Raw genomic sequence first — 27,730 nt, forward strand, 5'->3', positions numbered from 1 at the left:
AAATACCATTGCTTTATTTTCTCCTCCAGCTTTATTGAGGTCTAATTGACAGTGTGTATATTTAACATGTGCACCATGATGTTTTGATGTAGTTATAAAATGTGAACTAAGCTGCATATGTTACATAAGAACTTAAGATATTTGAGATTTTATTTTATTTTTTTAAAGAGAGAGAGAATGAATGGGGGAGGGAGGGATAGAGAGAGAGGGAGAGAGAGAAAATCTTAAGCAGGTTTCATTTCCAGCACTGAGCCCAACACAAGGCTCAATCTCACAACCCTGAGATCATGACCTGAGATGAAATCAAGAATCAGGTGCTTAACTGACTGAGCCACCCAGGTGCCTCAAGATATTTGAGATTTTAATTTTAACTGTTATTTATAATAAAAATTATATATGAATTATAATATTAGTTGGAATAATCTATTGAGGAATAGAAGATTCTTTAGATTGTCCTTTTCTCTTAAAAACCCCCACTTTTTATTTATTTTACTTTTGAAAGATTTTATTTATTTATTTGAGAGAAAGAGCACACGTGAGTGGGGGGGAGGGGCAAAGGGAGAAGCAGACTCCCTACTGAGCAGGGAGCCCGATGTAGGGCTCCATCTCAGCACCCTGGGATCGTGACCTGAGCCAAAGGCAGATGTTTAATGGACCGACCTCCCCCAGGCGCCCCCTCCCCCATTTTTTATTTTAAATTCCTTTAAACTTACTAAAAAGTGACAAAACTAGAACACAGAGTTTTCACATATCCTTCAGCCAACCACCCCAACAACATATAACTCTAGAGCAACATCAGAACCAGAAAACTAACGTTGGTATAACGCCATTAACTACACTCAAGGCCTTACTGAAATGCCACTAGTTTTGCACTCATGTTCTTTTTTGGTTTCAGAATCCTATCAAGATCCCACATTACATTTAGTCATTTCTTCTTAGCCTCCTACAGAGTAAAATATTTCTCTAGTCTTTCTTGTCTTTCACGACTTTGACAGCTTTGAAGAGTACTGGTCAGTTATTTTGTGGGAGGTCCCTTAATTTGTGCCTGTCTAGTGTTTTTGCATGATTGGACTGGAGTTTATTAATACATTTGGGGCATGAATGTCGCGGAAGTGACGTTGTGCCCTCCACTGTGCATCAATATCATCAGGTTTATGCTGTGTGTCTTAGTGCTGGTGATGTGATGTTACCCTTGATCACGTGGAGAAGGTGGTTTCTGCTGGGTTGCCCCACCATAAAGTTGCTATTCCCCTGGACTGATTAGGTGGCAAATATCTTGGGAACTATGTCTCTGAGACCATTTGTATCCTGTTTCTCCCCAGTCTTTCACTCACTGATTTGAGCATCCATTAGTAAAACTTGTATGTAGCAAGTGTCCCTGCACTGTTTGCTCACTGTAGATTTCCATTTCTTTCCTTCCATTTATATTAATGTGAATTCTGTTGTAAGGAAGGGACTGTCCATTTACTCGTGGATATTTATTTTATTCTGTGGATTCTAATCCAATGCTATCATCTTCTATTTCGTTGCTCAACGTGTTCAGCTTTGACCATGAGGAGCTCTTGTGGGTTTGCTGCCAGAATCTTGCATCACCCTGCTCCTCAACTTGCTTTTCATTATTGAAGCCGATGCCTGCTGAGCTCCTTGAGCTAATGTGTTCTCTCTGTTTCTGGAGCTGATGGATAAGTCTGTCTCTTAGCCTGAATCTCAGCTCCCCAGCTTTTCTGTTAGGGGCTGTCTTCCAGACAGAGTCTAGAAACCAGCAGGAGTCAAATTGGGCCCAACGTAGAACTGGGTCCAGAAGCTTCCTGGATTTGGACTAGATTATCTATTTTATTTTATTTTGTTTTATTTTATTTTATTTTATTTTATTTTATTATTTTATTTTATTTTTTCAACTAGACTGGCTCCTATGGGTTTATTTATTTATTTATTTAATTTATTTTTGTATATTTTTTATTGGAGTTCGATTTGCCAACATATAGCATAACACCCAGTACTCATCCCGTCAAGTGCCCCCCTCAGTGCTTATCTACTTTAAAAGAAAATGTCTTATTATGTAATATTTGGTACATGCCGAAGAATATATATAACATGTTAAAACATATAAATTATATTCCTCTGAACCTACCACCCAGCCAAGAACTAGAACATTCCCAAAATCGCTGCATCTGTCCATGCTTCTCCCTATCCCATTCATCTTGTTCACCATAGAGGTAACTACTTTTCTGATCATCATGTTTATGGTTTTTTCTTTTTAAAATAAGTGTTAAACCATTAGTTTATTTTTACTTATTTTTATAGCATAATAAAATGTTATCATACTGCATGCAATCTAAAGCAACTTCATTTTTTTAATCTACATGTTGTTAAGATTCAACCATGTAGCATGTGGCAATGGGATCTTCATTTTCCCTGCTGTATAATGTTCCATTGCTTGACTGTACCTCAGATTATTTACCTATACTACAGACTTTATCTGTCGACAGACCTATGTGTTCTCCCACCCAGGGTTTTGCTATTATGAAGAGTGTGTTGCTGCTGTGAATATTCTTGTACATGTCCCCTGAGACGAATGTTTATGGTGTATATACTAGGAGTGGAATTACCGGCCTGTAGGGCATGCAAATGCTCAACTTTAGCAGATAACACTGGATGGGTGGCAAAGAGTATTCCAGAGTACAGGAGTGTTTTCATCATCTCTTATTTTTATCACCTCTTGGCATTGGTAGACTTTGTTTCCCCAATCTAGTGGCATCGAGATAGATTGTTCACAGATTCTTCCCACACTCACTTTCTAATGTCAGTGAATGCTTATGGCTGCTTTGGGGATTTAAGTATCCCTAAAAATATTCTGCCTCTGGAATTCACCCCTGCTCAGCCTTTTTCTTGTCTGGAAAGAGCTGATCCTATCACAGGTTTACTGTAGAAGTAGCCCTTTCAGGGTAACCCAGTGGTTTCTGGAAAGCTCATGAACAGAGGGGTTTGAAATGAACAATTTAAAGCAGTGTTTTAATTAAGAGATTCAAGCTGTTTCTATTTTCCTAATGACCAGTGCTTGCTCTCATTGTAAATTACATTCCCAGGCAAGATGACAAGGAATCCTTTGGGTGACTCTCTCTCTCTCTCTCTCTCTCTCTCTCTCTCTCTCCCCTCTGATTTTCTGGACTACAAATTAAGACAGGTGGAGTTCCTTTTTAGACATTTCCCCACTGGGTTTCCTGGCACTATCCGCCCCCACCCCGGCCCTGCCCACACCCCCAACTGCCTTCTTTTTCCTTCACTGAAGAAGTGAAAAATTGAGGTGATTTTCTGAAATGAACATCTTTATTGATTAGGGGCTGATTCTGACAGCATGTGGCCATCTGTTTAATTGAGTTTCACATCTAAGATGTAACTATACTTAGTAACGTGATTTATGAGAATTTCATTCAGTTCCCGTTATCATTTTCTGATTTATGCCACTTACGTCTGCTTCCGCTCACAGTAGAGACTTGAGTAGGAAATACAAGAGCCTATAGGTTTGGTTTTGGTTTTGTTTGGTTTTTGTTTGCTTGCAAACTCATGCCTTTGTCTGAAACCCTATGACCTGTGGCCATATTTCAGTGTTCGAATTTTGCAGGGTGGTGGTGCTTCTTATTTTTCTACCCTCGTCAAGCTGGGTAGCAGTGTCTTCAGACACAGAGTGCGGTGTAACATAATAATGACCTCAGCCCCGCTACAGGAGGAGTTCTGCAGAGGAGCTGTTGCAGAATTTAATGTTTGAACCAATAAGGTGGTTAAAGAGGACAACAAGGATCTGGGGTTATTGTCGCCTAGGCTTGTGCTTTCCCAGCTTTGTGATAACTGCACGAGTGGTCTTCCTACTCACTGTGGGGAAACAGGGCCAACCTTGTGTGCCGTTGACTTACTTGTATGGCCCTGGCCCTTGTTATCCTCTTCTGCCCGACACTGAGGTTACCTAGCATTTTTGGTGAGGATGGAACAAGATGAATTTGAAAAGTGCTAGCACATCACTGGGGTGAGGGTTTGTGTATCCAAAACCAGCATGCATAAATGAATGAATGAATGAATGAATGAATGAATGAATGAATAAATAAATAAATAAATAAATAAATAAATAAATAAAACCAGCACGCCCAGAATCCCTAGGATGAACAGCTGTGAAAACTGGCGGGGGGTGGTGATGGTGGTGGTGCAGATTTTGGACTTGGGCTCTCAAAGGACTTTTATTTTATTTTATTTTTTAAAAAGTTTTATTTATTTATTCATGAGAGACACAGGCAGAGGGAGAAGCAGGGTGCATGCAGGGAGCCCATTGTGGGACTTGATCCCGGGACTCCAGGATCACGCCCTGAGCCGAAGGCAGGTGCTCAACCACTGAGCCACCCAGGTGCCCCTCTCAAAGGACTTTTAAATTCAGGCAGTATTTTATATGTATTTTTAAAAGTACAACCAATGTGGAAACCTGTTTGGCAGTTTGTTGATACTTCCTGTTACCCCGAAATTCCACTCTTCATAAAGTATGTCAATCTGGGTGCCCACCAAAGCACGTGAACATCGAGTGTTCATAGGGGCTTTGTTCATAATAGCAAAAACCTGGAAAGAGCCTAATGTCCATGAAAAGAATAGGTAGATAGATTGTGGTATATTCATATGATTGAATATTACACAGCAAGGAAGAGTAAACTGCTCCATGCTACAATCTGTAAGAATGCCGCTGACTTAATGCTCAGCGAAACACTGTATGGTTCCAGTCATAAAAAGTTCAGGAAGAGGCAACTGAATCTAAGTGATGGAATTGAAAACAATAGTTGCCCCTGTTGGGGATATTGGCTGTGAGGGGGCACCGGAAACATTTTCCTGATTTGGGAAATGTGCGATTGGTGGTCGCAGGGGTGATACAAGTGTAGAGTCTCATTGTGTTCCACCATTAAAATTTGTGCTATTACTATATGGATATGATATGTAAACAGTAACACTCACTCCCCCCATAGAAATTTTTATAACAACGTATAATATGCGTACACTTTTTTGGGCTTATAATAGCTTACATCAGGCCAAACCTCCAGAGGTATAGACCAGGGATTGGTGAACTTTTTCTGTAAAGGGCCAAATAGTAAATGTTTTTGCCTTTGCAAGCCATACATTCTCTATTGTCAGTTCTCACCTTTGCCACTGCAGCCATAGACGGTTCATAAACAAATAGTCATGGCTGTGTTTTTAGTAAAGCTATTTACATGGGCTGTAGTTTGCCAGCCCCTGGTGTAGAGCACTGCAAGTACTTGGCATCCAGGGAGACTTGAAGAGTATTCTGACCCAGTTTACAAACTACTTTGGATCGAATCAGGTTGTGGTACTAGGGGTGAAAGGGTGGTAGAGTGAACAGCTCTTGTTTGGCTTTCATTTCTACTAACACAGACTGGTCTTTTGAATAAAATTCATTTGTTGTATTCAGTATCAATGTGTATCTGTAAAATGCTTCATTTCAATGTTAGTTTTTATCTTCATATGTCTTAAATCATATTAAGGAATTATTTTAAGCAAATAAAATCTTGGCTTGAAAACAAGCAAGGACTAAGGGCTAAAACCAATGATACTATTATCTTTGTTGTAATACACAAGGGATTTGGTTACTCCGAGTTTAATCACAGACATTCTGCTGAAGAAGATAAGCCTTTGACCAGAGGCTGGGCTTATGCTGGCATCAAACTATAGTTTTAATCCTGAAATCAAACATAGATTTGTTTTGCTGTTAAGGAAATGATTATATTTCAAACTAAGAGAATTTCTTATACTCTGTTGACTCTGCCTAAAACCATCAAGTAGAAGCCAAGTTAGCAAATACTCACCGTGGCCTCTAGCAGAATTTAATGAAAGAGAAGCCTTGAATCCATTTGACACTCTGTTTGGGGACAATTTGGGAATAATCTTCCATGGTTTTGGAGGTAAAAGGGAGGAAACTGAAGTAATCAACGAATCCAAATTTCGCATTATCTGGAAGAGACTCTGACACTCATAGCAATTCTTAGGAATTTTTCCCGTTTATTCCCTTAGTATTTGTGGATCCCACAATGATTCTTCTTCTTGACATTCACAATATTGAGTAGTCCCCTCTAACACTGAATAAAGCTGACTCTTGTAACTAATAGGATACTGTGGAAATGATGGAGTCTGACTTTCGAGGCTGGCTCATAAAAGACATTGTGGCCTCTGCCTTGCTCTCTTGGATGGGTCACCCTGGAAGGAAGCCAGCAAGGATGTCATGAGGTTGCTCAAGAAGCTGGTGGAGAGGTCCACAGGTGAAGAACCGGAGGCCTCCTGCCCATAACCAGTACCATGTATGCACACCATCTTGGAAGCAGATTCTCCAGCCCAGCCAAGCCTTCAGACGACCACAGCCAAAGCTGGCATCTTGACAACAACTTCATGAGAACCCCTGAGATGGATCACCCATATAAGATGTTTTTAAATTCCTGAGTCTGAGAAACTGTGAGATAGTGTTTGTTGTTTGGAGCCACTATGTTTTGGAATATTTTGTTATTCATCAAGAGAGAACTAACAGAGACACTACAACTTGCTAGATCCTGAGTTTGCTGCTAGGTTGTATGCTGTAGTATACTGTGGTAGTTAAGAGTGTGGACTATGATTTTGAATCCTGGCTTGGCCACTAATAACTTGCAACCTTCAGCAAGTGACTTAACATCTTTAAGCCTCAGTATAATTACCTGTAAAATAGAGGTAATAGTAGTGAAGTGACTGTCATGTAGAGTTGTCATAAAGATGAAAGGAGATAATGGATATACAGTAAGTGAAAGGCTGGTTTTTAGTAGGTATTTAATAAATCTTAGCTGTTAAGAGTCCTTACTTTCAAGAAATTGGGAGAGACAGAAGTGTGGCCAGTCATTTATAAGACATGGTGAGTGTACAGCAGAAGGGTGTGCCTTCTGCTGTTGTGGGAGCCGCAGAGGAGGGGTAACTAATCTGGGGGAGTTGAGATCCCTTTACAATCCCTTGACAATGACGTTTGAATAGGTATTGAAAGGAAAAAAAGACATTTTCTAGGCAAATAAGGGAGGTTGGGCCACGCAGGAAGGAGGGCTGGTGGTGCAAAGGTGACAGCCCAGCCTGGCAAAGAAGATCCCTAGGATGGTGAGATGGGCACAGATGCTGGGGTATAGGCTGCATATGGGGGAGAAGATGGTGGGAGATGACACATGGAAGAGGTAGACGAGGGCCTTGTAAGCCACTCTGAGAAACAGGCCACAGGGAGCTAGTCTCATCTTCTTTGGGAAGCAAGACATTTAAATTTTGTTTCCTTTGTCTTAAATCTCATGGCATCCTTTGGAGAGGGAAAAGATTGAGATCACTTAGACTGCTTAGGATTTTGGCAGATAGTTCAAGAGAAGGATGGAGAGGGTCTAAATTTAGGCAGTGACAATGATGAGAGTAGGGAGTGGATAAGTTAAATCCCAAAAGATTGCTTCCGGTAACCATGTGGCAGTAATACAGGGGCTGGTTTCCTAACTTATCCGTCGATGCTTGCAAGGACTCCCATAAAATGGAGACTATGATTGTTCTCTGCAGTTCCTCTTCACCAAGAGCTGTTAATATGCCAAGCCTTGTGATAGAGACTTTAACATATGTTACCTCCAATCTTCACAGTAGCTCCATAAGCTTGGCCTTGTGGGCCCATTTTACAGAAAAGGAAATTAAAAAAAAAAAGAAAAGGAAATTAAGGCTCAGACAGGCTAAGTAACTTCCCAGAGACCACACAACTAGTAAATGGCAGAGTTGGGAATATAACCCAGTGTCTGTGATTGCATGTTCTTAATCTTCACCCCATGCTATTTGGTACTACATAAGAAAAGTGAGAATTACATGAAATGAGACATGTGAACACACTCTGAAAAGGGTAAGAGCATAATAGATATGTTAGAGGTATATCCTCATTATGTCATACCCTCACCCATGTGGTGGGAAGATTGTTTCCGTCTAGTATGAGAGTATAAGACACTACAAGATGTGAGGACAGCTAGGAAGTGAGGGTCAGATGGTTCCCAGGTCCTGCCAATGCCACGTCCCAATGGGCTGTGGCCTTGGAGCAGCAGTTTATTACCAGTGCCTCAAAGGCGGCTGCTCTCTGCAGGCCCTTTAGCTGTGCCCATAATCTCTGTGCATCCTTGGATTTGGGTAGAGTGGAACAGGTGTTATTTAAGAGACGCCATAAGCTACCTTAAAAAGAATATTTACATGTACTCCAAAAAGGTTTTACTTCATAAAATTTACTATGAGATTTAAGAAGTTTGGTTAAATGAGCCAAAGTTGCCATAAACAAACTTAGAATAGGTTGCAAAATTGCCAGGTGATGCAATTAGCAAGGTTGTGGGACACCTGCTACAATTATTTTAAGACGTTCTCGCCCTGGTCTAGTCAAGGACTCTGGAGTTCCTAAGATAGTCTGTTCTCAGCCACCCCCTACCCCACCCTCAGCCCTGGCACTGAGGCCTGACCAAGGAGGCAGCTAAGAATGGCATTCTGGGTACTGGCACTGGAGGACAAAGGTGCCCTCACCTGGAAAGCCCTGCAATCTCATGGCGTTCCTGTTACTGTGGTGAGTCCCAGGACCAATGCCTAGAGGGAGACACATTTGCCACCTGCAGAGAACTTCTGAAAACATACTTATGGGGCAGGACAAATGCTGCTTCCAGACACAGGACTGCAGCTTCCCTGTAGGGCTGGTAGCAGAAAGCATGGCATGGTTGTCAGGGGCAGTCTGATGAAAGAGGTGGGGTGTGAGTGGGACGCTCCCTGCAGGTGACCTGGCTCTGAGCCAGAGTGAGGCCCCGGGCAGCTGGCACAGTGCCATGCTGATGGGGGATGGGAAGCCAGGGAGAAAGTTCACTAATTTATCTTGGTGCTCACAATCTCACTTGTCTTCTCTTGAAAGAAACAGTAGTCTTTTACCCTTATTACAAAAGTAGTTAATATTTATTGTAGAAAAATCTAGAAAATTTTTAGCTAAAATTTTTTTCCCAGCAAAAATATTGTTTTTATTCTAATTCCAGTTAGTTCACATACAGTGTACTATTAGTTTCAGGTGTACAATATAGTGATTCTGTACTTCCATACATCACCTGGTGCTCATTAGGACAAGTGCCCTCCTTCATCCCCTCACTTGTTTCACCCATCCTCCCCACTCCCTCCCCTCTGCTGACCAGCAGTTTGTTCTCTAGAGCTGAGAGTCTGTTTCTTAGTTGGCCTCCCTCTCTTATTTTTTTCCTTTGCTCATTTGCTTTGTTTCTTAAATTCCACATATGAGTGAAATCATATGGTCTTTGTCTTTTCTCTCAATGACTTATTTCACTTAGCATTATACTCTCTGGCTCTATCCACGTCATTGCAAGTGGCAAGATTTCATTCTTTTTATGGCTGGATAATATTCCACTATATATCATATATATATCACCTCTTCTTTACCCATTTAATCAGCTGATGGACATTTGGGCTGTTGCCATAATTTGGCTGTTGTAGATAATGCTGCTGTAGACATCAGGGTGCATGCACACCTTCAAATCAGTATTTTTGTATCCTTTGGATAAATCCCCAGTAGTGCAATTGCCGGATCGTAGGGTAGCTCTATTTTTAACTTTTTGAGGAACCTCCATACTGTGTTCCACAGTGGCTGCACCAGTTTACATTCCCACCAACAGTGCGTCAGGATTCCTTTTTCTCTGTATCCTCACCAACACCTATTGTTTCTTGTCTTGTTGATTTTAGCCATTCTGACACGTGTGAGGTGATAGGTCATTATAGTTTTGATTTGTATTTCCCTGGTCAGTGATGTTGAGCATCTTTTCATGTGTCTGTTGGCCACCTGGGTGTCTTCTTTGGAGAAATGTCTGTTCATGTCTTCTGCCCATTTTTTAATTGGATGATTTGTTTTTCGGGTGTTGAGTTGTGTAAATTCTTTATAGATTTTGAATCCAAACCTTTGATCAGCTATGTCATTTGTAAATATCTTCTCCCATCCCATAGGTTGTCTTTTAGTTTGGTTGATTGTTTCCTTTGCTGTGCAGGAGCTCTTTTATTTTGATGTCCCAGTAGTTTATTTTTGCTTTTACATCTCTTGCCTCAGGAGACATATGTAGAAAGAACTTGTAATGGCTGATGTCAGAGAGGTTACTGCCTGCCTGTGCTCTCTTCTAGGATTTTTCTGGTTGCAGGTCTCACCTTTAGGTCTTTCATCCATTTTGAATTTATTTTTGTGTATGATGTACGAAAGTGGCCCAGTTTCCTTCTTTTGCATGTAGCTGTCCAGTTTTCCCAGAACCATTTGTTGAATAGGCTGTCCTTTCCCATTGCATCTTCTGCCCCGCTGTGTCAGAGGTTAATTAGCCATATAGTTGTGGATTTATTTCTGGATTTTCTATTCTGTTCCACTGATCTACGTTTCTGTTTTTGTGCCAGTACCATACTGTTTTGATGACTACAGCTTTGTAATATAACTTCAAGTCTGGAATTGTGATGCCTCCAGGTTTGCTTCTCCCTCCCCCCAGATTCCTGTGGCTATTCGGGGTCTTTTGTGGTCCCATACCGATCGTAGGGTGGGTTTTTATAGCTTTGTGAAAAATGCTGATGGTATTTTCATAGAGATTACATTCAATGTGTAGACTGCTTTGGGGAGCATAGACATTTTAACAATATTTGTTCTTCCAATCCATGAGCATGGGCTGTCTTTCCATTTCTTTGTGTCCTCTTCAGTTTCTTTCATCAGAGTTTTACAGTTTTCAGAGTACAGGTCTTACACCTCTTCAGTTAGGTTTATTTCTAGGGAACTTATTATTTTTGGTGCAATTGTAAATGAGATTGTTTTCTTAATTTCTCTTTCTGCTGCTCCATTATTGTCATATTGAAATGCAATGGATTTCTGTACATTGAATTTGTATTCTGCAACTTTACTAAATTTGTTTATCAGTTCTAGCAGTTTTTTGGTGGAGTCTTTCACGTTTTCTATGTAGAGTATCATGTCATCTGCAAACAGTGAACATTTTACTTCTCCTTACCAATATGGATGCCTTTTATTTCTTTTTGTTGTCTGATTGCTGAGGCTAGGACTTCCAGTACTATGTTAAATAGAAGTGGTGAGAGTGGACATCCCTGTCGTGGTTCTGATCTTTAGCAAAAAGCTCTCAGTTTCTTACCATTAAGAAGGATGATAGCTATTGGTTTTTCATAGATGGCCTTTATTATGTTGAGGTGTGTTTCTTCCAAATTTACTTTTGTTGAGGATTTTTATCATGAATGGATGTTGTGCTTTGTCAAATGCTTTCTTTGTATCTATTAAAATGATCATATGCTGCTTATCCTTTCTCTTATTGATGTGATGTATCATGCTGATTTGCAAATATTGAAACACCCTTGTAACCCAGAAATAATTCACTTGATCATGGTGAATTATTATTATTATTTTTTTAATTTATGATAGTCACACACACAGAGAGAGAGAGAGAGGCAGAGACACAGGCAGAGGGAGAAGCAGGCTCCATGCACCGGGAGCCCGACGTGGGATTCGATCCCGGGTCTCCAGGATCGTGCCCTGGGCCAAAGGCAGGCGCCAAACCGCTGCGCCACGCAGGGATCCCAGTGAATTATTTTTTGTTTATTGTTGAATTCAGTTTGCTAGTATTTTATTGAAGATTTTTGTATCTGTGTTCATCAGGGATATTGGCCTGCAGTTCTCTTTTTTTTTTAGTGGTGTCTTTATCTGGTTTTGGTATTAGGATAATGCTGGCTTCATAGAATGAATTTGGAAGTTTTCCTACCTTTTCTATTTTTTGGAATAGTTTGAGAAGAATAGTTCGTTCTTCTTCTTCTTCTTCTTTTTAATTCGTTCTTCTTTAAATGTTTGGTAGAATTTTCCTGTGAAGCCACCTGGTCCTGGACTTTTGTTTGTTGGGAGTTTTTTTGTTTGTTTTTGTTTGTTTACTCATTCAATTTCTTTGCTGTTTATCAAACTGTCAAAATTTTCTATTTCTTCCTGTGACATTTTTGGTAGTTTATGTGTTTCTAGGAATTTATCCATTTCTTCTAGTTTGCTCAGTTTGTTGACATATAGTTTTTCATAATATTATCTAATGATTGTTTGTATACCTGTGGTATTGATTGTTGTTTCTCCTCTCTCGTTTGTGATTTTATTTATTTGAGTCCTTTCTCTTTTTTTCTTGATAAGTCTGGGTAGAGATTTATCAATTTCATTGATTTTTTTTTTTCAAAGAACCGGCTTCTGGTTTCATTGGCGTTTTATTGTTTTTAAAATTTCTGTATCATTTATTTCTGCTCTATCTTTATTATCTCCTTCCTTCTGCTGGTTTTAGGTTTTATTCTTCTTTTTCTAGCTCCTTTAGGTGTAAGGTCACATTATTTATTTGAGATTTTCCTTGATTTTTGAGGTAGGCCTGTATTGCTGTATCTTACCTATTAGAGAGCTTGTTTGGAGGTTCTAGCAGGGGAGCGCAGCTACTCGTATACCCTTGACCAAAGAACGGTCCTCCTCTATCGGGGATGGTCGTCCTCTTCGACCGAGCGCGCAGCTTCGGGAGGGACGCACATAGAGCGGTGAGGGAGGAAGGGGACACCCGCCTAGCCAGCCAGATCAGCCGAATCAACCCTGGCGATCAATGGGGTGACAGATGTCGCAGCCAGATCGCCCTCACATCCTATCTTACCTATTAGGACTGCTTTTGCTACCTCTCAAAGACTTTAGACTGTTGTGTTTTTATTTTCATTTGTTTCCATGTATTTTTTTCTTTTATTTCTTGATTGACCCATCCATCGTTTAGTGCATGTTGTTTAACCTCCATGTATTTGTGGTCTTTCTAGATTTTTTTCTTGTGGTTGACTTCTAGTTTCATAGTGTTGTTGTCAGAAAAGATGCATGGTATGACTTGGATCTTCTTGAATTTGTTGAGGATGGTTTCGTGGGCTAATATGTGATCTATTCTGGAGAATGTTCTGTGTGCACTTGAAAAGAATGTGTATTCTGCTGTTTTAGGGTGGAGTGTTCTGAATATATCTGTTAAGTCCATCTGTTCCAGTGCGAAATTCAAAGCCATTGTTTTCTTGTGAATTTTCTGTTTAAATAATCTGTTTATTGATGTAAGTGCGGTGTTTAAGTCCTCTACTATTAACAGTTTATTATCAATTAGTTCCTTTTTGTTTGTTTTTAACTGTTTTATGTATTCAGGTGCTCCTATGTTGGTTGCATATTTACCATAGTTATATCTTCTTGTTGTGTTGTCCCCTTTAGTATTATATAATGCTCTTCTTTGTCTCTTGTTACAGTCTTTGTTTTATTTTATTTATTTTTTTCAGTCTTTGTTTTAAAGTCTATTTTATCCAATAGGAGTGACTTGCTCCTCTGGCTTTCATTTGCACGTTTCCCCATCCTCTCACTTTCAATCTGCATGTGTTTTTAGGTCTAAAATAAAGACCTATGTGCCCTTGTAGGCAACATACAGATGAGATGGGTCTGAGTTTTTTTTTTTTTTATCCAGTCTGACACCTTATGCCTTTTGACTGGAGCATTTAGTCCATTTATATTCAAGATGACTGTTGATAGATGTGTACTTATTGCCGTTTTATTACGTGTTTTGTGATTGTTTCTGAAGATTTTCTCTAATCCTTTGTCTTTCAAAATTTTAAGCTAAAAAATGTTAAAGTTCGTGTCATCATTTAAAGATTTTATTGAATACCTCTCAAACTTCTGTTTATCTACACATTTAAAGATTGAAACTAGGGGCCCCTGAGTGGTACAGTCGCTTAGGTGTCCAACTCTTGCTTCCAGCTCAGGTCATGATCCCAGGGTTATGAGATCAAGCCCCATGTTGGGCTTTGTGCTTGGCACAGAGTCTCCTTGAGATTCTCTCTCTTTCTGCCACTCCCACTTATGCTTTCTGTCTGTGAAGTAAATAAATACATCTTTAAAAAAATTGAAACTAAATATGCACTTATCCAATAATCCTGCTTTTTCCCCTACTGAACATTGTAACATGAATATTGCTTCCATTTATTACATGTAATTCTAAGTTATCATGCATAGTATTTCACCAACTATAAGCACCTTGATTTCTTTAGTTAATTTCCTGTCAGTAGATGCTTGGGTTGTTTGTTTTCCTATTTAAGAACAGGACTCAGTGATAAGTTTTGTGTCTATGTTTTTATGCAAATCTGTCTATTTCTTTAGAGTAAATTCCTAGGTGTGGAGGAATTGCTGAATCAAATGGTATGTCCATTTTAGGATTTTAAAATACATCTTACCCGACTTCTCTTGAGAAAAGTGGTACCAATTTATATTTCCATTAACAATAGATGAGATGGTTTTCTTTCACTGAGTTTTGCATTGTAAAGATGCTGTCGGAGGAGATGAAAGGGACTTTTTTTTGTTGAATTGACATAAGGGGAAATGTTAGTCATATTTTCATTTTGAAGACCATTATCTCAACCCCAGCTATGGATCATTGAACCCAGACAGGCATTTGCTGAACATCTATTATAATCCCAGTCCTGGGCTAAACATCCCTGCCTTTAGTGCCAGTTTTGAATACCTAAGGACAGCAATTGTGTGTATGAAATTACCTATTGGAATAAGAGTAGAATATGAGATACTGAGCATTATAGTGGGGGGAAATTTTTTTTTCTGCCAGATGTTGAATTGTAGCAGTGGTTCTCAAAATATTGTTCCTGCATCATCAGCATCAGCATCCCTTGTGATAAATGAGCATTACCTAATCCCACCCGTGACCTATAGAATCAAACTCTGGATGTGGCCCCAGCAATTTATATTTTAAGATTTTAACCATCAGATGTCTGCTAGATGCTGAAGTTTGAGAACCACTGAGGTATAAAAATGCAGCAAATGCAAAAGAGGTCAATGTGATTACATAAAGGTAGTTCTGATTGCCTGGACTTGTCCTAGTTTTAACACTGAAAGTTCTGTATCCCAGGAGCTTCCACAGACTTGGGCAAACAGGGATGGTTGGTCACCCTGGTAAAGGAGAGGAGGTTCTCTTTGTTGCAGCCTCAAGGTAATTATGGCAGAAAAAGAACAGAAGGGCCAGAAGAGGAAGTTTCAAGATGGAGGACAGATTTTAGAAGCTGCTTTCTGCTTGTCAGTTCTAGGCTGATAGATAGAGTGGCAGGAGGTTACCTGTAGGAAGCCAGCAGATGGCTAAGGCATCTTGCTGAATCCCTTGACATGAGTCACAGCTGTTAGTACTTGATACTTTCTGGAAAGGGGTAGGTTGGCATTCACCAAACTACTGCAAGATGCCAAATTGAAAAAAAAGCCACTATTAATCTTAGCAGTGATGACAATGAAATCCCTTTACAGCAGAAAATATAACCAGAAGTGCTTTGTAATTGCAGCAATTTCCATGTCCCAACTGAGAGTCCCCTAGATTCTAGAAGAATGGTATCCGGCTTATCTGATTATGAGAACTAAGCCGGAATAAGATGTAACATTCATTCCCTCAGAGTGAGCATTCATTCCGGATTTTCCAAAGCAATTGCAATTAAAACTATTTCTGTCCTTTGTACAATGATAATTTGTTAGCCATGTAAAGTATCAGTTTTGAAAGTATAGTCTGCAAAATTATAAGAAAAATGTCTAATTATATGTTATAAGCACAGTGTTGAGGAGTGGTGAAGAGAGAATGAGACAAGAGGGCTGATTTATATACATCAGTTAAAAGTATCAGCAGTGCCTTATTTTTCCTAAACCAAGAGTTCTGAATTTCTTGGTATATTAGAATCACCTGAAGTGCTTTTTATTTTTTTAAGACCTTATTTATTTGAGAGAGAGAGAGAGAGAGCACAAGCAGGGAAAGGGGCAGAGGGGGAAGGGAGAAGAGTCTACCCGCTGAGCAGGGAGCCCAACATGGGGCTCAATCCCAGGACCCTGGGTCATGACCTAAGCCAAAGGCAGACACTTAACCAACTGAGCCACCTGGGTGTCCCACCTGAGGTGCTTTTTAAAACATACTCATGTTCAAGGCTCCATCCCAAAGATTATGGCTCAGAAGGTCTGGGCAGGGGCTTTGACATGGGTCTACTTCTTAAAAGCTTCCCAAGGTATTCTGATGTACAGTTGGGATTGAAAATCCTTGTCCTGACCTAAACCAGTAGATCTCAACTAGCATGCACCAGAATAACCTGGGGGACCTGCTGAAAACTCTGGACCCCATTTCCAGAGTTCTTGATTCAGCAGGTCTGAGGTGGGCCCCTATAATTTGTTAGAAACAAGTGTCCAGGTGATGTTGATGTTGCTGGACCTTGACCACATACTGAGTACCATTGTTTTAAACCATTCTTACCTCAAACTTCAACTGATTTCATAGATCATATCTTTTACTCGTTATTGTAGACATGTGTATAGCTATCCCCTCTCCCCAAATACCTCTATGCATCTTTACTGAATTTAAAACATATTTCAATTAAAAAATACACTTTAGAGAGCTATAGTATCAGTTCACCTTTTTAGATATTGCAATATAGATAGTTTTCTTTTGATATATCCGTTTTCCTTCACTAAATGGTAGGTCCTTTAGGGACATTTGTATTGTTGAGAGCTTCCCTATGAAGCTTGGAATATCATAGGTGCTTAGTAAATGTCAGTGGTCAATGATTATGTATAGAAATTACATCATCATAACCAAACCCAACTATTCCTGGTTGTTTTTATCATGATATTTAAATATATTAACATCTTCAAAAACAGAGTCCTAAAATATGTTCATTTTATGAGCTATAGAACTCCCTATTATTACATAGGACAAGTAAAATAATCAACTCAGCAGAAGTAACTAGTGAATCTCACCAAGAAGTATAATAGTGTTGCTAAGATGATACATCAATAGTAAATCCTGAAATGTGGATTGATATGAGGATTAGCTCAGTAGTATAAGCATACACTTAAGACTTTTGAAAATAACTGTCATAACATGTACTAGAATAAAGCCATGTTAGTACATCAATAAATTCATGCAAAAGACTAAACATCCTATTATTTGACAAAATAATAATACATTGTATTGATACAGTCAGCCCCTTAGCAAAAATACCGCAAACACCCACAGTGGAAAAAAAAAAAAACAGACACAGATATGCACTCAATGGAAAATTCAAGTACATCTCTGGAGAAAGCAGCTATAGCAAGTATGGAAATAGATTGAATTAAAGAGGTCAGTATGTACTTTGGCCCACACATTCTCCTTTAGAATCCTGCCCTCCCCACCCCCTCACCATCCCTCTCACCTTCTTTTGAACTGACCTTTATCATTTGGCTCTGGATGTGCCACTTCTGCCTCAGAGGCTCCTGGAGGGATCCTAAGTGAACACATTCACTAATACTAGTTCCTCTAAAGAAGTCAAAAGATAGATTGAATTTAAGAATGAACTGCTTCCAAATTTAGTCGAGTCTGAGTTGTCTTCCGTTGTGTTAGTATATTTACAAAAGTTTGCTACAGAGAAAGGGAAGAAGCAGTCTGGGTTTTGAAGTCTGACAAGTGAAAGTTGGAGGCCTCTCATTTTGTTAAATCTGACCAAATGTGGATACAACAGGAAAAGATGTGTGAGACTGGCCAGAATGGTCCTACAATAACCCCATTTGTAAGTGTCAATATATATATATATATAAATCCCTCAAACTTCCTCGTAATGTAAAACTTTGGAAAGTAATGCTTTTAAAATATTTGCTATATGATAACTTTCCTGAATCATACACCTCTGTGGGTATGAAACTTAATGTGGCAGTTACAGGAAAGCATGCAAAGAATATAGGGAAAAGAGAATATATTCATTCAGGAGTGTTAGGACCAAAGGACTCCAATCTAAACCAGCATTTTATCTGATTTCTCTTTTCAGCATGTGTCACTACCATGGAAAGGGAGTATATGCTACTTTATTCCTCGGCAGTAGGGAGGGCTAAGAGTACACAGGGGTAATGGAACGTGCATGGAGCTGGACAGGGATTTTCATTTTGTTAAAATCTACATTTCGATTGAGAGTCTATTGGGGAAAACATGTCGAGGCACTTAAGTTTTCTTGGAAAGCTGTAGCTACAGTTAGGATATAACTTTGTGACTTCAAAGGTCAAATAGTTGAACCTGCCTGGGTTAGTTGCCCACTGAGTATGGTCAGTTGCTTGGTGAACGTGTCTGTCCTGTAAACGAAAACCCTCGAGGTTAGTTCGTCGTTGTTCGCTAATGTGGGAATTGTGGGGAGACCCCAGCAAAAAAGGAAGGTTTGACACAAATAGAAAGCCAAAAGCAGGCCTGTGCTTCAGGCGCAGATCTGAAAAAGAGAACTAACAAATAATGGGGCTAATTACAACATCCAGAAAATAATATTATCTTTTGTTCGAATTTTAGTCTTTGAATTACATAACCACAATTTGTATTTTTGCTTGAAATAGGAATGAAATTTGCTGGTGTTGACAAATGTAAGAGCAGAATGCTACTATGTAAGCTTAGTGAACTGTAAACAATTTTTGTATAACCTTCAGAAGAATTTTCTATAATATATACACGTTTATTTCTAAAAGAATTGATTTTTATTACACAAGTTGGTTACCTTTGACTAGTTAAAATTTACAACATACATTTATGTCCAAAATCCCTTTAACCAGTCACTACCCCCAAGTCCCTGTTAGCTCCAAGAAGCAGCCACTATGATCTCTTTGATATGTATTTTACAGACCTTTACTGTGCATTTGCATTCATGTGCTACACTGATATGGTACTTATCTAAAAAAAATAGGAATGGTATTTATACATTTGTATCTGTGCCTTGCTTTCTTCCAACACGTCTTGGAGATTTTTTCCATACTAGAATATTAAGACCTACCTCTTTTCATTTGCTACAGAGCAGTCCATAGTAGGTTATGCCATAATTAAGTCATTTTCTCCTGTTGGACATCTGGTTTGTTGCACACTTTTCTCAATTATAGTGATGCAGCAGTGAACATATGTAGCCATGACTCCACAGTACACATGAAGCAGGGATTGGGCCGTGGCTCTTGACCTGTGGCTCCCAGACCAGCAGCTTCAGCGTCACAGGGGGACTGGTTAAAGATGAAAATTCTTAGCCTCCACTCCAGACTTACTAATTCAGAAACCCCGAGTGTGGGGCCCAGCGATCTGTTCAATAAGCCCTCTAGGTGATTCTGATGCATGATAAAATTTGAGGACCACTGGCAGGAATCTATATGTGTCCATATACACATAGATGTGCACATGTACATATACAGTTAGCTCTGCTGCAATGTGACATATCTGTTCCTAAACATCACTGTGTTATACAAAATTGTGCAATAAAAGCCACAGGCTTATGAGAAAAATGGGGTTAGGGACACAACAATCAAATGTTATCTATGACACATGAAAACAAAAGCCAGGAGCCTAATAAAAATGATAGCACAGGCTCCTTGCTCAGTGGGGAATCTGCTTCTCTCCCTCTCCCTCTGCCCCTGTTCGCACTGTTGCCTGCCTTCTCTTTCTCTAAAAATAAATGAAATCTTAAGAAAAATGATAGCACAGTCTTATGCATGTTATTAAATGAGTAAATACATAAATATTAGAGTGAATATGGCATATTCAGTTGAAAAGACCTGAAGTTTGCTTGTGGGAGTGGGTATTGGGAGGCTTGTAGCTTATGAGTTATTGTATAGTGGTTGAAGGAGGGTGATCGGAAGTTAGAAGGAAAATTTTAACACCAGATGTGGGTGGCTATGGTTTCTAACACATGTGGTGAACTGAGGTAACTAACTGGTCCATGTTGGGATGTGTGAGTTTTGTGTACTCCTGTGTGGCTCAGTTCATTTGGTCCATTTTTTGCTTTGCATTTCTTGAGGACGAAATTACACATGAGCAAACATGAAATTGCATTTAGGCCCCAATTTTTTCCCCCAGTGTGTCAATCACCTTAGAGTAAATTTGCCTTTTCAATATAAGTGTTAGAGCAGAACTGACTGTACATACCTATACATGTGTTTATAGATACATTATGCAGAAAAGGACCATGTACACAACTAAATGCTGGTTTTTCACTGAATATTTTTTCACTCCATATTATCTTTTAGATATTTTTTCCATGTTGTCACGTAGTTACTCATTTTTTAAAAGTGGCATTTAAAGCATTAAGATATGACTAAATTGCTCATTAAAATGCTTGCAACAATTTATGCTCACACCAACATGCTTCCTACACCCTGGCCAGCATTACGTATTACTAAATTTACTAATTTTTGCCAATCTAATAGTTACATTTCTTTTTCCTCTCCCTCCCTCTCTCCTCTCAGATGTATATGTATCTGTATGTTTGTATGCATAACGTGTCTGTATGTAATATGTAATATGGATATAGGCATATGTATGTGTATAGACACTCATTTACATTGTGAGGATGCCTCCCATAAATAAACTGATAGAAAAAGGAGCTTAAAAAGAAAAAAAGCTTTAAAAGTGTGAAACTGGTGAAGCAGAGGCTGAGATGGGTGGAAAAGGAAATAAAATAGATTTGCCAAAAAAAAATAACAAACAAACAAGAAAAGCCTATTTAAAAGGGAGAGAAGAGAAAATTCCCTTTCTGTTTATTTAGTTATTTTTTCTTTTTCTACCTTTGGCAAATACAGTGTATCCACTTCATGAGATAAGATGCTGAGTTGGCCTTGTTGGGCTTTGATCTATCACTCTGGCCAGTTGACACCTCCAGAACTGCAGCTTACACTGTGAAGCCATTCTTCAGCAAAACAGCCCTGAGGGCATCAGATTCTTGTGTTGATCAGTGTAGGGTTCCATGGCCCCGACAAGCTGAGTAGACACAGCTGATCAGAGGCGTGTGATGGCTGTGGCCTGCGAGTGTGGGGCCTCTCGCAGCAAAAGCCGCAGAAATGGAGGCACATGCAGGTGTCAGATGTCTTCCTGTAAAGAGGTTGGCAGTGGACATAAATGCTTCCAGCTGGGCACAGTACCAGGCAGGAAAGCCATAATGATTTCATAATTAGATCACATTGGTTTATGATCATTGTTCTTATTAGGAAATATCATTGGCTTTTGACGATTTATTGTGTGAGAAGAGACTTTCGTATAAACACTGTGATTTGCATATATATGTAATATATACTTGCATATATATCTCCAAGTTAGAATGACTTACTAAAAGTGATCACCGAAAAAGAGGATGGAATATTGATGTCAAGATGCAAAAAAAAATAAGGAAGTTTAAAAATTATGAAGATTAATATGATGTTGCCCCTTCAGAGTCATGCGTCTTCCTCTATATGAAAGCAGCAGGAAGACAGAGAACCACTAGCTGGATCCTTCTCTGTTTTGCAGTGAGGTTTTTGTACCTTGAAATCTCAAACTGATATTAAGAAAATATAAAGAATAGGTATATAGAATTAACATTTCACTTCTAAATTAAGAACTTGCTTTCCTGCCCTCACTTCTCCTCCTAGTGTCATAGTATCCTCTCATGGCAAGGAGGTAGAATGTTGAGAGGGAGAGTGAAGAGAAAACATTTTAACTCATAAAAGAGCTTTCAGTCTCACGGGAGCTAGAGCAGTGGCTCTGAAGCAGGCAAGGACACTGCAGAAGGCTGTGCTTGCTCTCTCTCCCTCTCTCCCTCTCTGTTGTGTCTTCTTTCCTGATTGTTAGGATTTATGAATGTAGCTCTTAGGATCAGCCCAGGGTGCAAAATTTGGTGGTGAGCTGCAATACCAAAGCAAAGCATTTCTCCCACTCGTCTGCACAAAGCCAGCTGCATAATTTGTAAGGCCCAATGCCAAATGAAAATATGGGGCCCCCTGTTCAGAAAGCAAGAAGAAGAGCAGTTAAAGGTGCTCAGGTATGAAGCTTTGGCCTGCCTTCCATGACCTCTCTTTCTCTAGACTTGTCAATTTTATTTGCAATTTAATGTCATTGTAAGTTGTAAGAAAAATAAAAATTCTAAGTCCTCAGCATAATTTTACTGTTCACCTGTACAATGTTAGTTTTAAATTAAAATATAAGAGCTTTTGACATGCGTGTGGAATCACCAAATCACCAAAATTATACAGTTTGTATTTTGTAGCTTAAACATGCACATATACTTTGTTCTCACCAGGACAGTGGAAACGCTGCACGAAGCTAACCTGCCTGCTTTTATGTTATTTCTTAATGCACATACATTCTATTCACCCTTGCTACTTCTGGCTTGCTGATGAGTAAGGGAGGACTGAAAGGGAAAGGAACTAGGGGTCGCCTTGTCTTTCCCTTTCCTTCTATGTAATTTTCAGTTAATACAGGAAAGTAACAAAAATAAGAAAGGGTATGATAAGGCTCTGGTCATTCATGTTGCTTAGAATGCCATTGCCTTTCTTTTGGTGATCAAAGCAAATCCTGGTCCCAATGGAAAGAGCCCTTTTGGGGCTATCCAAGGCTCCATCTACTCAATCCTAGATGTGACATGCTTACCTTGTACTCATTTTGAGTCTCACTGAACTTACATTGTGGGCCTAGGGGAGTTCTGTGTTTCTGGGTAGTATCAAGAATGCTGCAGGCAAATGGGGCACCTAGGGGGGCCCCTTTGACAGCATAGGCTGCATATCCATGTAGCTGGCCCTTTCAGTATCGGGGGAAGCGTCTGGATAGCCGGAAGTCTCCTGCACATACTGTATGAAGGAGCCCAGTTCACAGCAGGCTGGACAGTGCCAGTAGTGTATTCATGCAAAGTGGTTTCCTCGAAACTAATGTGATGCACTTATTTCAAACTCCGTTGAATTAATATAATTTTGGCAACAGTTGAATCTGTGAAAAGTGCTCCCAGTTCCACAAGGAGGACCTTTCAGATGGGCCTTTGAAACCTCCAGACTAAAGCTTGAACCAGGTGCTCATTGTTGAATCAATCTCTGTATCCCTTACAATTTTGTCTTTCTCCCAGGGTTTCCAGCAGGAGAGCTCCAGAAACCTTTTTTTTGGGGAACAGAATATCCTCGGTAAGTAAATGAGTGAAGAAGCCAGTTATTGATAAGTAAGGGAGACGTGCTGGTTTGGCAGAGAATAGGATATAAAGTCACAAAAACAAACAAAGCCAGTGGTTGTTCAGCACAGAGATGGTGCAGAACCAGGTGTGGGTCAGTCCTGCTTTTGTCGTTTAGGTATTTGTTTTCCTGTTCTTTTTATCAGAGTGTATGACTGGATAGGAGAGGCAACTTCTACACATGGAGCTTTCATTCTTATGCATTTATTCACTTGTGCATTGACTCATGGTACAAATATTTGGACCTTCAAGGATTGTTGGGACTTGAGTTGATGGTGCGGGGTCTAACCCATGGAAGAAATGGAAGAAATCATGTAAGAAGAGAAAAGAAAAGTGTGTACAGAATAGCAAAGATTTTGGTTTGTCTGGTCCAAGTAGTATATGAAGGGAAGTAGTGGAAAAGACATCTGGGAAAGAAGTTTGATATTTGATATTGGAGGGCTGTGAGTGCCAGGTAGGGAGCCTGGACATTAACAAGCAGTAGAAAATATAGAAGGTTTTGAACAAATAAAGATAATCAAATTTGTCTTTAGAAATATAATCTGGGTAGTTATACAATAGGTCAAAAATTGACAGTCTCTGGAGTTAGAGATATTAAAGGTCATTAATACCAACAGATTGTGGACTTAGTTAATTAAGAATTTACATAGTGGGAATTCTGATAATATTAATTGTTGGTAATATCACCACTTTTATTATGTGCTTTGTATGCTCTGGTGCTTTAATATGCTGAAAATTTAGTCTTGCTTTTAGAAGTTTAGGGTCTTGTGTTTCGGTTTGGACAAATGACAGTTGAGATATTTTATAGGTTAAAAACATATGGGATCACATACATATAAACATACGAGAGATGTGGTAGCAATATTTTGATTTGGACTTCCCCAAGAGCAGACCCTATGACAAGGATTTGAGTTCAAGGAGTTCTTTTGAGAGGTGACAGCAGAAAACACCAGCAGGGGAGCAGAGATGGCAGACAGGGAGGGAAGGAAGCCAATAAATTGTGTTGTATGAGTTTTCTATGGCTTCCAGAATTAGGACAAACTTAATGGCTTAACACAAAACCAATTCATTAGCTTATAGTTCGGTAGGTCAGAAGTCCACCCTGGGTCTCACTGGGCTAAACACAAGATGTTGGCACAGCTGCATTCCTTTCTGTAAACTGTAGGGAAGAATTTATTTCCTTGCCTTTTCTAGCCTCTAGAGTTGGCCCCCATTCCTTGGTTCATGGCCTTTCTTCCATCTTCCAAACTAGCAACGTTGCATTGCCCTGACCATAGATCCATAGTCACCTCTCCTTCTGACTGTCCTCTTCTGGCTTCTCCTCCACTTTGAAGGACCCCGGTGAGTATATTGGGTGTACCCAGATAATCCTGGGTAATCTCCCTATCTTAAACTCAGAGTATCAGCAACCTTAATTCCCTTTTGCTATGTCATAACATATTCATGGCTTCTGGGGATTAGCATGCAGACATCGTTGGGTGCCATTATTCTACCTACGACCTATGTATTTCCCAGTCTGTTATCACTGTGAGCAGCTGGGGCTCGGTGCTGCTGGGGAACTGTACAACAGGCTTCAGCATAATCCCACCTCAGTGGCTGGGGAGCCGGGTTGTTTAGCATCCAGCTCACCTTCCCACATTGATTTGAGGGCTGCCACCAAGTGTATTAAGTCTCTGGCGTTGCCTAATCCCAACCAAGAGGGCTCTGGTAGCCAGAACAAATCCTCAGACAGCTAGTTTCAGGTGTTAGCAATTGGAAGCTGTTGGATTGGTGTGCTCATACACGGTGAGTGCCGACGCGACCAGGAGCTGGCATCAGTAAAGCTTTAGGGAAGCACTCTATTAGCGAAAATGAGAATTCTTTGTTTGTATTAACCAAATCCATTAATATCATCCCAAACCTCAGCTGCAAAGTTTTTTTTATTAGCGTTCAGATAGTTGGAATTGATTTTCCCTATCATTCAGATTAAAAATTTACATATATTTCTAGAAAACTAAAGATCTAGGTTAAATATCCTCTAGGTTTCCTTCAAACTAAACATGTCCTAGGATTCTTTGATTCTGCTTGTCTTTAGCAGTTCAACTGAGCTTCCGTTATTGTGGTTATGCACCTAGAGACTTGGAAATAGTCTGATTAGGTTTTAAAGTTACTGATTCAGTGAATGTGTTTATTGGGTCTGTGAACATGATTTTCTGATCTAAAAGTCAAAATCATAGAAACCTCGGAAATAATATTAGTGTCTATGAGTGCAGCCCTATGCTGAGCCATGTTTGATACTTGAGTGGGAGAGAGAGATTTGTATTTTTTCCCTAAGGAAGTTCTGTGTCCTCACTGAAGCCTTCCATCCTCTATTATGATAGCTGCTTAATGAATAATTATTAAGCATCTTTGGGGTATGTGGCATTGGAAAGATGGAGATGCTGAAGACATGAGCATCACAGTCCAGTCAGATGGCTTCCCATACATCTGTTTTGGATGGATAGCCTCCAGACCCAGGGAGTAGGTATCCTTTGTGTTCTCACTGGTTAGCTTAGTCCTTCCCTGATTGTTGAGTCTAATTATGGGGACAAGGACAAGCTACATTGTTTCTAGAAGAAAGGATCAGGATCATAAGTAGCCTAAGACAACATCCCAAATTGTGTGTTCCACGAAGTAGTAACAGAGGTAAGTCATCCTCCCTTTTGTTTTGGAGAATTACAATACTCAGCAGCATAAAAATGTGCAAGCAGTTCTCTGTAAGAAAGAAACACTTAGATGTGTTTAAGCCAGAGGTTCCTGAAGTCTCCCCTTTCCTTGTGTTTTGGAAAATGCTGGTCTAGAATTCACAGTTGAAGAAAAACAATTGAAAGAACTTGAGGACACTTGAAGGGGAACCCTATAAGTGTCTTCACATTTTTGAAGGAGAGTTAAGGCAGCAGACAATTTACTGTGTTCGGTGGGGGTGGTGGGGTGTGGTCAGAGGGTATTCAGATAGAGATTATCGGCGACCAGTAGGTAGAAGACAAAGGAAGGAGACTGCAGATCAGTGTTAGGGAGAGCTGTTTTATTTAGAACCATCTGAAAAGGAAATGGTCCTCCTCGTGAGCTCCTGGTCATTGGAAATCCCAGGAGAAGTCCTATGACTATTGGAATGGATTTTTATAAAGGAAGCCCATGCCTCTGCTAAGGAGTCGAAGTAGATAACCTGAAAGCTGCTTTCAAATCAGAGATTTTAATGAATTTCTGAATCAGGCACAGAGTAGCCCTTACTTGTTGACAGCGTGAAATCATGGTTGCTGCAGGCAGCGGCCTGGCTGTCCTCTTGTTGACAGCAAAATCCAGTGCATACGTTAAACCCATGGGGTAGTGAGAACACGAGAGAGATTGAGTAGGTGGAAAAATTGTCATTTTTTCCATTTCACTTTTGAAAGGCTCGATTTTTCTCTGCAACAGTCTTCTTGTTTCTGGCCAGCCAGTCACATTTTAAACGGCATTTGAGTTTATTTATTTATTTTTATGGCATGCTCATTTAGTAATGTCCATTGACGAAATGGAAGATGTGACTTCAGCATTATGAAACATTATCATTCTAAGGCTCAGTCACATAAAATTACTTTTTCTTGTCCCCTGTCCAAAGGATCATGATTATGAGACTGAGAATTGGAACTTACAGTGATTCAGTCATTTTCTGAATTCTTTATTACCCTTTGCAAATAGGAAGCTCATTGGAGCAGCCCCTGTTAAGGGACATTTATTGCAGAGCAGTTGCTATAAGCTTCCATTGTTCATTCCCTAGGTCTGTCCAGTCACCAGCATTGACCAGGGGTTGTAGAGGACTGAGTACTCTGCCCAGGGCTGAAAGGCATAAAAAAGGGGCAATGTTACAGGCTGCATAGTGATAGCTCCTGCTGCAGAAACCAGCACTATGTAAAATTATAAGTTTGTCCCACACTGCCATGAGAGCTCCATGATTGAAATGCATAATTTTACTCTTACTTCCTTAATGAAGGTTTGCAATGATGTAAAAACAGTAGGAAGCGTTTTTTCAAATGCAAATTACCTTGCAGGAAAGAAATAACAAAGGGAAGAATTGCCACCAAGGGGAAAAATTAAATCTTCCAGCACTTCCTTGGGTATAGTTGAGACAAACAATTAGCATGTTAAGGATCATTATGTCCTGTAATAACATGTTGCTTCAAAAATTTTCGTTCTTCCCACTTATGGGTCCTTTCCATTTGCCCGGGTGACTTTGATGTCACTTGTCAGGCGCCAACTGTGAAATATTTTTAGCATAATTGCGAATCTCAGAAAGAATCCTCATAACAAGGATTTTAAATTGTCTTTAATTCTCATCTACATGTTAAATAACTAAAATAAGTTACATGTAGACCTATCACTTCCTTGAAATGGTAAAGTTAATTAACTGATTAGTTAAATCATTGTTGCTTTCTTACTGTATACTAGGTACAGAGAATTTAGCAGTGATCAAGTAGATAAGGGTTTGGCCTTCATGGAACTTGTAGTTGAGAGAGAGGGTCTCAGACACACACGCACATCCAGAAGCCTCCTTATGGATTTCTTCATTTATCCTTTATATACTCTGTTTCAGTTATGTATGGCTACCTGACCAAGTGCTACCGAACAACCACTCTTGGCTCACAATTCTGCAATTTCC

The 27,730-nt window shown here is 39.7% G+C and overlaps 1 protein-coding gene across 5 annotated transcripts in view; it reads left to right on the forward strand.

The window, feature by feature from the left end:
* Nucleotides 1–27,730, forward strand: part of PHEX (phosphate regulating endopeptidase X-linked) — a 209,739-nt gene that overhangs the window by 159,944 nt on the left and 22,065 nt on the right. For 4 of the 5 annotated variants that reach the window (XM_035711932.2, XM_035711933.2, XM_025438587.3 and 1 more), the window contains one exon: nt 22,978–23,032. The exons of the other annotated variant lie outside the window; for it this stretch is intronic. In XM_035711932.2, the coding sequence (XP_035567825.1) occupies nt 22,978–23,032 (55 nt within the window). The remainder of the gene's footprint in view (nt 1–22,977; nt 23,033–27,730) is intronic. 5 annotated transcript variants of the gene reach the window in all.

Source organism: Canis lupus, chromosome X (genome assembly GCF_003254725.2).
Source record: "Canis lupus dingo isolate Sandy chromosome X, ASM325472v2, whole genome shotgun sequence".
In the NCBI taxonomy this organism is placed as follows: Eukaryota; Metazoa; Chordata; class Mammalia; order Carnivora; family Canidae; genus Canis; species Canis lupus.